This window comes from Trichoplax adhaerens, genomic scaffold (assembly GCF_000150275.1).
Source record: "Trichoplax adhaerens TRIADscaffold_1 genomic scaffold, whole genome shotgun sequence".
NCBI classification, from domain to species: Eukaryota; Metazoa; Placozoa; class Uniplacotomia; order Trichoplacea; family Trichoplacidae; genus Trichoplax; species Trichoplax adhaerens.
Window position 1 is genome coordinate 7,616,296 of NW_002060943.1, and position 11,027 is coordinate 7,627,322.

The 11,027-nt window shown below is 32.5% G+C and overlaps 2 protein-coding genes across 2 annotated transcripts; one reads left to right on the forward strand and one right to left on the reverse strand.

The window, feature by feature from the left end:
- Positions 1-636: 636 nt before the first annotated feature.
- On the forward strand, positions 637-3,444 carry TRIADDRAFT_20152 (uncharacterized protein; the record flags this gene model as incomplete). Its single annotated transcript, XM_002108018.1, has 7 exons — positions 637-816; positions 1,900-2,122; positions 2,428-2,568; positions 2,713-2,854; positions 2,937-2,980; positions 3,069-3,151; positions 3,226-3,444. 7 exons carry the CDS (start codon positions 637-639, stop codon positions 3,442-3,444), a joined length of 1,032 nt encoding a protein of 343 aa, XP_002108054.1.
- A 1,637-nt stretch (positions 3,445-5,081) lies between these two features.
- Positions 5,082-9,396, reverse strand: TRIADDRAFT_18732 (uncharacterized protein; the record flags this gene model as incomplete). Its single annotated transcript, XM_002108757.1, has 13 exons — positions 5,082-5,345; positions 5,453-5,520; positions 5,638-5,695; positions 5,800-5,863; positions 6,053-6,151; positions 6,345-6,425; positions 6,538-6,631; positions 6,695-6,755; positions 7,056-7,259; positions 7,423-7,551; positions 7,665-7,777; positions 8,221-8,344; positions 9,298-9,396. Coding segments are annotated over 13 exons (1,458 nt in total), but the record flags the coding sequence as incomplete, so codon positions are not given.
- Between the last annotated feature and the right edge of the window lie 1,631 nt (positions 9,397-11,027).

Below are 11,027 nucleotides of genomic sequence, written 5' to 3' on the forward strand. Positions count from 1 at the left end.
GGATATGACACAATATTTTCATTTCTTGATCATGTCGACGATAGTTTAAACAGATATGTTTCAACTGTCAACTATCTATTTCCTGACATTAGACGACAAACTTCCCAGTTGCTTTCTTCCTTACCATGCATACCTATCTCTTCATTTTAGATCACACGATATTGTGTAGTACGAGACATTTGGCATGCTTACTAATAAAGGCAATAATACTTTTGAACAGCTCCAATTGACTTCATGCTGTTTTAACTAATAAAATGATAATTACTGCACAGCGTACTTGTGTTGCTAATTTTTGTAATAGTTGCTGTGCGATATATTTGCCAGTATATCGTAATCGGTTAGTGAAGTAGGAATCTCTTACTGTATATCATAGATCTATTGGTGAAATCTATCAAGTATTATCGCATTAATAGATCACCTTTTAAACCGTAAATTAAAATTATCAAGGAAGTACACTACGGTAGTTCATACTTGAATTTAAAAACTTTTTTAACTGTTATTGCAATGATTGAACTTCAACTTTGTGCTCCGGTTTCAATCTACTGCATATTTTAATTCTCATGGATGTACAAAATATATTTTTAGGTTTTACATCTTATCGAATAATCTACTTGGTCTTAATAACAAAGCAAAAAAATGGGAAATAAATTTAATAGCAAATCGTGCCGTCTACTTGTTATGATGGTTTTAACATCTACCTTTTTCTTGGCTGAAATAATCGTTGGTTACATTACAAAATCGATGGCATTAGTGGCAGATTCTTTCCATATGCTGTCTGATGTAGTAGCCTTATTTGTCGGATTGTTCGCGGTCCGGGTAAGTCCTAAAAAAGTGCAAGCTTTTGCGTTTGTAACTTTTAATACCTGGTACTAATCTTATCTAGATAGCGCCTTATCCAATTTCGAAAACTGCTAACTATAAAGATAAATACAGCGCGATACTTTCTTGCGTCTACAGTACGAACAGTAAATAATAAAAATTATTATACAATTAACATGTAATAGTTCTTCATTACCTTGTTTCCCCTGTGACCGTATACTGCAGGAGTGTTATTAATTATCTTCACAACAATTTAGTACGGCATTATTTTAAAGATACTTAGATCACAATTTTACAGGCGTCTTATCATTTACCTAGCAAAATCCGCGACAATACACTGTAGCAGTATTGATTAGCTATATTTTCACAACCACTTACTACAGTATTTTAACGCTGTTTCAATTACAGCTTTTTAGCCACTCTTACAATCTACCCGGAATTCTCCTTTACTTTCACTTATAATTCAATAAATGTAAACCTAAAAGTTGTATTTGTATGGACAGTATGCTGTACTTTGCTTATCGCTAGAACAGTAGCTACTAGTCTTTACAATCCTGAAGAACCAACGGTAGGCTTCACATAATTTACTCAAAAGACAATTCAAAGTAACAGATAGAAATATAGTAACGCGTATCTACTGTGCATCTAACTTTCACACAGTACATTATCTTACATGCGAGCTATTAACTTCTCAATTCCTATTATTGCTAATCGCACTTTACAGAATGTGTGCGATTTAGTAATTCATTATGGAGGCCAAACTACTGCATACTAAAAACCGTATAAGTAACTACAGGATCTTATTCATTAACTACAATATGCATAAACGGTACAGCATTTATACTATATTATGCATTCCTTCGCATGAATTACCTGATTTAGTAGCATAAAGAAAAATATATTTAGTTGCTGAAGTAATAGTCCTACTATAAATCTTAAATCCTGTTTGCTGTTAATGGATTTATGTACCTCTTCATGATTTGCTTGGCAGTCAGTAGTTATATACTACTATAATATCATATGTATGATATCAGGATATTTCTCTCGCCAATACTACACTAATACTACTTTATAAATTAGATCTCAAAACGGCGTTCTGATAAGAATACATTTGGTTGGGCTCGAGCCGAAGTGTTGGGAGCGCTGGTAAATGCCGTATTTTTACTGGCTTTATGCTTCTCAATCTTGGTTGAATCTTTGAAGCGAATTATTGAACCAGAAAAAATTGAAAATGCTATCTTAATTGTTGGCGTTGGTAGTGGTGGCCTTTTCTTGAATCTAGTTGGATTATTCCTATTTCGAGGTTAAGACTTGTCGATTATTTTAAACGTTACAATCATGCCCCCAGACTATTTTGTGAAATTTAAATGATAGCACATGTACTGTAACATTTTACACCCAAGTCTAAGTTAATGTACTAAATGTTAATCATTAAACTTTCATTGTTCATTAAAGTCAAGCGTAACTACTGAAGTAACGTTGTTATCACCTTTGGTTATAGTAAATTATATAATTTGGATGCATAATATGCCGAACAATACTAGTTGTATAAATAGGTGAACATATCTTTATATGGCAGTACTAAATTTGCAATTTAATCTATAATAGGTCACGGTGGTCATGGCCACAGTCACGGTGGCGGTGGTGGCTCACATGGTCATAGCCATGCAAATAGCAACCGTACTCAAAAATTAGAAAATGGCAGTGTAACGTCTGGTGAAGATAACAACAAGAAAGCTACTCAACTCCGTAAGTCGACAATATTCTAAAGTGCAGCATTCAGCTATTGTTAGTGTTAGAATTTAGGTATTCATTATATTTCCAATTGCAGAAATAAGCGTAAAATTGTTAATATCATTAAGTAATATTTGTGTATGTATAATTGATTAATAGAAAGTAGTACCCAAATGAATATGAGAGGAGTATATTTACACGTTTTGGGTGATACTTTGGGATCCGTGATTGTTGTCATCAGTGGATTGATGATTTATTTTATCGAAGAGAATTGGGTGATTTACATTGATCCAGGAATGAGGTACAAGAAGCCGGAAAAATACCTCTATACCTTAACTGTCGTGCATTTTTTAATTTATATTTTCGATATTTTAATTTTGTAGCATTCTTATGGTGATTATTATAATGAAAACTACTATTCCCCTTCGTAAGTGTTATGCTACTTATAGAATTCTTGGAATGGTAGTACCGCCAGTAACAATGTCCTATAAATAACCTCTTATTCCTATTAATAGTTAAGGAATCCTCTCTGATATTACTGCAAACGGTGCCAACACACATTAACGTGGAAGAAGTTCAAGAAAGATTATTGGATACGGTTAGATTTAACTTTTAATAAAAACTATAATTTTGATAAAAAAATCTCTCATCAATCTTATTCATCTTTCTTAGATTAATGGTGTCCTTAGCATTCATGAATTTCACGTCTGGCAGTTAGCTGGCAACAGAATAATCGCGTCTTGCCATATCAAATGTCGTACTCCTCTAGATTATGTTAGTATGGCACGTGATCTAAAGAATTTTTTTCACGAGCTCGGTATTCATTCGACAACTATTCAACCAGAATTTGAAGAGGTAATTGTATGCTATTTTATTAATAATATCGGCTAAGTGTTCGTACGTCTCGATTATAATATTTTTCATTTTGAAGATTTTTGTACGTAGCAACCCACGTAATACAAACTTGTATCATTATTACTAAAAAGTTTATTATCTATGAAATAGATGGATCAGGACTCTTCACCGATTAAAGAATGTAACTATGCATGTACTAATCACGGTGAATGTCGGAATTTTACATGCTGCGGAGAGGGAACAAAAGTAATGAATAACCGCAACAAATCACTGTTAATGGCGTCAATACTAGAAGGAGATTATCAAATGGACGACGTTTTATCGGAACGAGTATCTACCGTCTAAATTTTATTGCTTTAATTTTGTAATAAAAAATTTACAACTTTCGCTAAATAGATTTTAGTCCCAAAATGATTCTTTAAAAATAGCCGCTTGATGTATCGTTCAAATTATTTCTTAAATAATTACAATTAATTATTGATTGTTAGCATTTTAAAAATTCGTACGAACTGTATTATACAGCGTATAATGCGTATAAAAAAAATAATTAAAATAAGATTTAAATCGTTCTGTACTTACAACGTTGCGTAAATGAATATCAATTCCTGATTATGTATTATAGGTATTGATTAAGTCGATACAGCAGTAAAATGTATATTTTGTTTTGAAGGGTAGACTACTTTGTCTTTCGATTGTAGGAATAGACATAGCATCAAACTTTTCAAAGTTTTACATTGATCTACTCGTACTACGTTTAAAATTCGCTAAACAACAATTGGCAAAGAATCATAGATTATTAGCAAGTCTTTCGGTAGTCTATCTTATTGCATTGAAGAAATATTTCTACTAAACGATGGTATGAATTTGTTAAGTCAATCTATACCCTGTGTGCAGCTTATTGTCACTTCTGATCTTATTACCCAGCAAGACTAGGGACAGCACTAGTTAAAATTATTTCTATTTAATTTAAATTTCAACTGCAGCCTACTGCCATAATAAGGAGGAGTAACTATTTGTCTTGTTCCTTAGCGTTCTTTAAGGCTATTGAACGTACTAAAATTGAATAAATTTAATTTTGTTTCACTTATTTGCATTTTCTTTCATAACAATCATTTTAAGAGTCGATTAAGCAATAAAGATTTTCAAACTTTGAATCAAGTAAGATACGTAATATTTATCGTTTAATGAATGTTTTCATAAAGTGAAGATTAAGTCATCATGGGCAAATAATTAATTATAATTTATAACCTATGCATGATATTTAATAAACTCAGTTTAGATTTCATATAGAATACTACGATATTATGATTTTGAGGTCGAATGAGAGACATTATAATTTCAAGAGAGATAAAATAGCATTTAATACAAAAAATAAAGTTATTGTCTTGCAATTAGTGCCTTTATAAACGAACATGAACAGACTTTCATGTATTTTATTTTAAAATATTGATTAAAAAGCAAAATGGTAATTATCTATCTGTGTACATTCTGAAGATTTCCTGTTCTTTGAATAAACATATGTAGATAACAGTGGATCGATGAATAACGATAGGCGATGGAATCATGCTTCTTTAACACAAAATTCATTAGTTTATCTTAACTTTCTCACTTTTTTATAATATTCATCGATTTTTTCAAAGCGAATAAAGTAAGAAGTGAATGCGAGGTAGCATTTATGAGCGTCCAGCTCTTTCAAGTTGCTCTTCAGTTAAGAAATAAGCTGGCAAATAATAATATCCATCAAACTGCAACAGCGGCTCAGCTTCGAGCGTACCCTCTTTTATGAATGTTTCTATTTCATCTCTAGTTCGCCTTAGTGATGAATTAGGTTTTGTATTATGAATTCCACCAAGCGATGTGTATCCTAAATCGTATAATGAACAGTAAGGAATAGAACTGTGCCGTAAGAATTGCCAAATTTCAGAGTATGACCAATCCTTTTGTTATTAAAATTAATAAATATATCTTAGTAGCAGTTAAAATATAGGAAACCACAGACAGAAACTATCAACGATATAACAGAAAAACGCTATTATTCACGAACTAGTATAGGATGAACTCTGAGATATTCAGGCCAGTCTCCATCTGTCATACAAAATGGGGTCAATTGATCTAAACGAATAATATAACATATTACCAATAAGTGTACAAAGGTTACTTTGCTTTACTTGTATGAAATATGTTCAAGTTGGTCAATAAACACAAATTAATCAACTTTCATCTCATTACTTGAATAAGGATCAGCTCTTCGTGTACCCATAATTACAGCTTTTACGGTAGGTTCTCTCTATGTTTCAGTAATTAATTAAATCAGGCATTGTAATACAAATACTCCTTTTTAATTTGAAAGCGTAAAAATTACGATATGTATAAAATAGCTTGGTAACATACGATAGAATATTCCTCCAACGCTGACTTCATATCAGAACTAATTGTTGTTATATCCAGATTATATCTAAAATTGATCCAATAGAAATTTATTTAATCACGATTATTGTAGCTATCACTAATACGATGTTTAGGCATTAAAATAGCAAATAGTAACAATTAATTCCATAGTGATATACTATATTATATTGCTAGATGTCAGCATGAAAGAAATAACCCTAAAAACCGATCTAATCAAGTACCATAAAATCATCACCTGTCTACGCATTTGGAAACGAACTGATCCATTTCAGTAAAGATATCTTCAGATTTCGTATAAATTGCTTTAATTTTGGGTATTTGTTCAGGAAATCGACTAATTATAATTATTAAATGAATTAATGAAACTAAGCAAGAAATAGATACAAATAAATATGCTACAAGTTGCTATAATAACAGAGGATTTTACTATACTACGCAAATTCGAAAATTACCTACGAATCATCAAGCAAAATATTATTTAATAATAGTTAAACCCTATGCGCAAAAAATTCTACATTCTTACCAACCTTTTTACAAAGCAGTAAAATATATGGAGTATCACAGTACAATCTTTACCACCATTAAAAGCAATCGCTATGTTATTTAAGCTGTATTATTAAAATAGAGAAAAAAAGCCCATTTATAGTTGAATATATCGCATCAAACCAATGGCAAAGTATATCATTTCGCATAAATTGCGTACGTCAAATCTCACATTACCCATATTGTTCTAGTGCCCTATCCACTATTTGGAAAGCTTCTTGAATTCTTTTACTATTAGGATGCTCTTCATTCTGAACCTCGTTTAAAAATTCTTTATAGTTTAGGGGTCTATTGAAAAATTTATTTAAATATTCACTGAATCATACCATTATACGACAAATTGAAACGACATTACAGTATAATAACAAGAGTTTGCTTACTAACTTAGGCTTTGCCTCACCGCTGTTACTACTTTCTTCATCAAGATTTACTATACTTTCTAAAACGGAAAATAATTCTTTAATGAGAATGCCAGTTCTTGGCAATCAGTAAAAGTATTAAATATCGTATGCATCGGTAATACCTTTCTCCAACGATGCAAGCAAACAATCATAAGCCTAAATATAGACGTAATAAAGTTATTTCTTTACTTGTATATATTCATGAATTGATTACGACTATTTTTACGCATTCTACGCGTAATTACTTTATTCGATTAAGGATGTAGTAGTCTGGATTATAAATGTAAAGCTTACCTCTTTTAAATCGTTTTCATCACTAGCTTCAATAGTAATCTTAACCTTATATTGGTTATTATTAAAGACCGGGTAAGAACCAAGATCAACTCGCCCACTGTATTTACGGCTAATTTCATTGAATCTTTCGGCAATCTCCAGTTCGTTAACATTTAGGTATATTACTTTTTTATAAAATTGCTTAATCTTAGAACCATATTCGTCCTATTACAAAACAATAGAATACGTACAAGCAAAAGTTATACCAAATCTGAACTAATTTATTTTTAGGAATTGCGACCAAGTAGAGATAAAAATAATTAATTAGACAGAGCTACTACATTCTATATTAGTAGTTGAATCATTTCATGTTCATCATAATTAATACCTCAAATATTTTGAAAAGACTCTTTAGAAAAATTGGAACGCCAGGCAGTATAAATACATTTTGTATGTTATATAAAGGTAATAATAACTTTCCACTCTTTGAATATTTTATTTGACATCTGGATGGAATCTTTATAACAAATTGTAATTGTAATTGATAAAGATTCGTTAATTAGAAAGTCTATGCTGAAATTAGACATTCCAATCTAATATACGTTGAAATATAGGATGAAGTTAACAAACCGTAGCTAATCTGATTTGAGCTTCAGTTAAGTTCTCGGTATTGTAATACAACTTTAACTTTTTAATTAAGTCAGGCTTAGGTTGCAGTTCATCTTCAAATGCTGCAGCTACAGCTAGATTAAAGAATGAAGTCATGACACGTATTATTAAGTTGAAGCGAATTATTCATTTTAGAAATGACCTCTAAAAAGTCTTATTGTGCTACCCTTGAAGGAGAGCTTTGGAATAAGAATTGCAAGTGCTAGTAATGCAAATTGCGTTAATTGTAAAGTCAAGTTGCTGTCAATGATAGTACTCTAAGGAGAATACATTGCATGTTATTACCATGTACTCAACCTAGATTAGCAAGTTCAACTCTATTGTTTGTGAGGAATATTGATGAGAAATAAATTACTGCGTTTAAATGGAAAGCACATTGCATTACTTCTTTATCTAATGTTATTGAAGTAAACTCCTGTTACCTCTATGATCAATCCATTCGCGATTGTTGTTTAATAATTAATAAATATTATTGTGTATCATTTTTGAAATAGTCGTTACGTAGCAAGTAAATTACCTTCCATAGTAACGTCATCAAATGTTGGTCCTATGCCACCAGAAGTGAAGACGTAATCATACTTGTAGGAAAAGTGTTGAATTTCTTTCTTAATTTCTTCAACATCATCAGCAACAATGGAGACCTAGCAAATATAGTAGATGAATAATGGTAAACGATCAGTTACGATTTCTACTACACAAGTGATGAACGTTATCAATTTATCCAGGTGCAAATACTGTATAAAAAACTCAGTAACAGCTGTGGTAGCGATATCTTGAGTACCGTAGCAAAGCAAACAATGATACAATATTATAAAAATTAATTACTATCAAGATATCATCCACTTTCTGGGGATGTAAGAGAAGCTGACGTCGGTTCCTCCTATTGACTTGACTTAACACGAATTTGTAAAGTCTATCATTAGTACGCGTATAACTTGTGCCGACATAGCTCGGCAGAACTTGGACGTTTACCATCCATACCAGCTCAATACAGTAGGGTCTATCGCTATATACAGTAGTCTACATAAATAAAATATAATGCTGTCGGATGTTTGTGTTTGTCCGCAAACTCAGAAGCCGTCTAAATGAATAGTTGTGTTTTCAGAGGAAATTGTCAAGTACGTATACAAGATTCAGTATAAATGGAGAGAAAATGCACACATTATAATTCTTGCAAGCGTTCGTTTCAGCGAAGGATTATGGAATGGTAGATGCTCGCTTCGGAAGCGAGCGGGTTGAACTAGTCTAGTACTAAAATTTTAAGTTACTTCGTAAGCATGTGCATAAATAATAATATATAAATATGGAATATAGTTCGAAAAGGATGAGTACTGTGTAGGGAGTTCAAAAACATGGCACAAGTATGCAATAGTGTAGTGTATTGTATAATCAAGTTCAGAGAGTACACATTTAAACAAATAAATTTCCAGTGTTTTCGTGTACAGTAATAAGGGGTAACAGAATGCAATCATTTCCATTCTTTGAGTTATTATTCTGTTATTGAGTCAAAAATTTTCAAAATTTTTTGATATCCATTATTTTCTATACAGTAAAATTGGTAATCAGCAACATGACTAGTATCCAAAATACATACCTTCTTGACTTTCATACCCAACGACCATAATCTCTTACATAAGAAATTTGTATTGGTATCTTGTATCTCCCCTTTTAATATTTCGTTACCAATCACTATAGATGTAAGACAGATTGAATATGGTATTAATCAGAGTACAGATGGAATGGAATCAATGCAGGAGAAAGATGCAGTCAGTATACTGTCAATACTGTCCAAGTAATCAAGCAATCAATCAATTCAATGATTACGCGCCTATACAAGTATACGTGCATTGCAATTCATTTTATACTTGTATACTTGTATAATTAATACGTATTACTATGATTGAATGTGTATCCAAAATATTCTCCATCATTAAACAGTCAACTGATTGAAAATGAGAATCGATCCATATTTACAGTAGCGCATAGGACTAGAATGGTATCATACGTATTACTATTATTGAATGTGTATCCAAAATAGTCTCCATCATGAAACAGTCAACTGATTGAAAATGAGAATCGATCCCTATTTACAGTAGTGTATAGGACTAGAATGGTATAAGGAAAATGAATGTTGCAATAAGACTAATTGGATAGGGATAATGGTTGCCAATTGTATAAGTTAGTAGGGTAGTATTTATCTCCAATTCTAAATATACTGTACGTAAATTATACGAGTGATATAATACGTATTATTATTATTGAATGTGTATCCAAAATAGTCTCCATCATGAAACAGTCAACTGATTGAAAATGAGAATCGATCCCTATTTACAGTAGTGTATAGGACTAGAATGGTATAAGGAAAATGAATGTTGCAATGAGACTAATTGGATAGGGATAATGGTTGCCAATTGTACAAGTTAGTAGGTAGTATTTATCTCCAATTGTAATTATATTGTCAATTATACGAGTGATAACATTCGATCTTTCGATGCAAAGCAACTGTAGGGAATAACAGCAGGCTCATAACACAGCCATGGACTACCAATGTTACGAAATACAGTATGAACTACGCCATAAGACATATTGATCTTGATGTTATGAATACTGCGATAGGAAAATGATAGAGTCGTGTATGATAGTGCAAGTATGTGTATCGTTTTGTGGCCAGGATGGATCATTATTTGCAATCAAATATCCTTGTATCCCTACCTATGAGACCGGCTGTGTTATGCATGGTTATAGGCATGGAGAACAGAGTGGAGATAGAACGGTATCCAAATGGCCAAGTGAATCTAGTAATAATGGAACGCATTCGATCAGTCAAAGTCCAAAATTTAGATTTGCAAACTCTATCTAGCTGCAAGATGATGATGATTAACGAAGCCACGCCACGTTGGCCTTGACTACGGATGGCCTGCTTGCGGTACTAGTACCACTTGGGTCCGAAGAATGACTGCCATAGACACACGCTACCGGGGTATGACACCATGATGACACACAGTGTGTTGACTCTATGCCCATCCATGGGTGCGTTCAACCAGGGTTGAACTGTGTGTGTCCGTTGGTGTGGTTTACCCTGTGGTGTCTCTAGGCTATCGTCATCGTTAGAGACGTGATAGTACTCACCTTGCAGCCTACAAGGTATCTTGTGTATTACGCAAGGCTAGCCAATACTGGAATCAGTTTAGCAGTCATCTCCCAATGCTTGTATTCAAGCCCATAATGTTTTGGAGATAGACAGGCTTTCTTTTTTTTTGCCACTATGGGCGTTTTCATCACCAGTACTATGCGAGTGTGCACCTGACTATCTGGGTCGTCTTT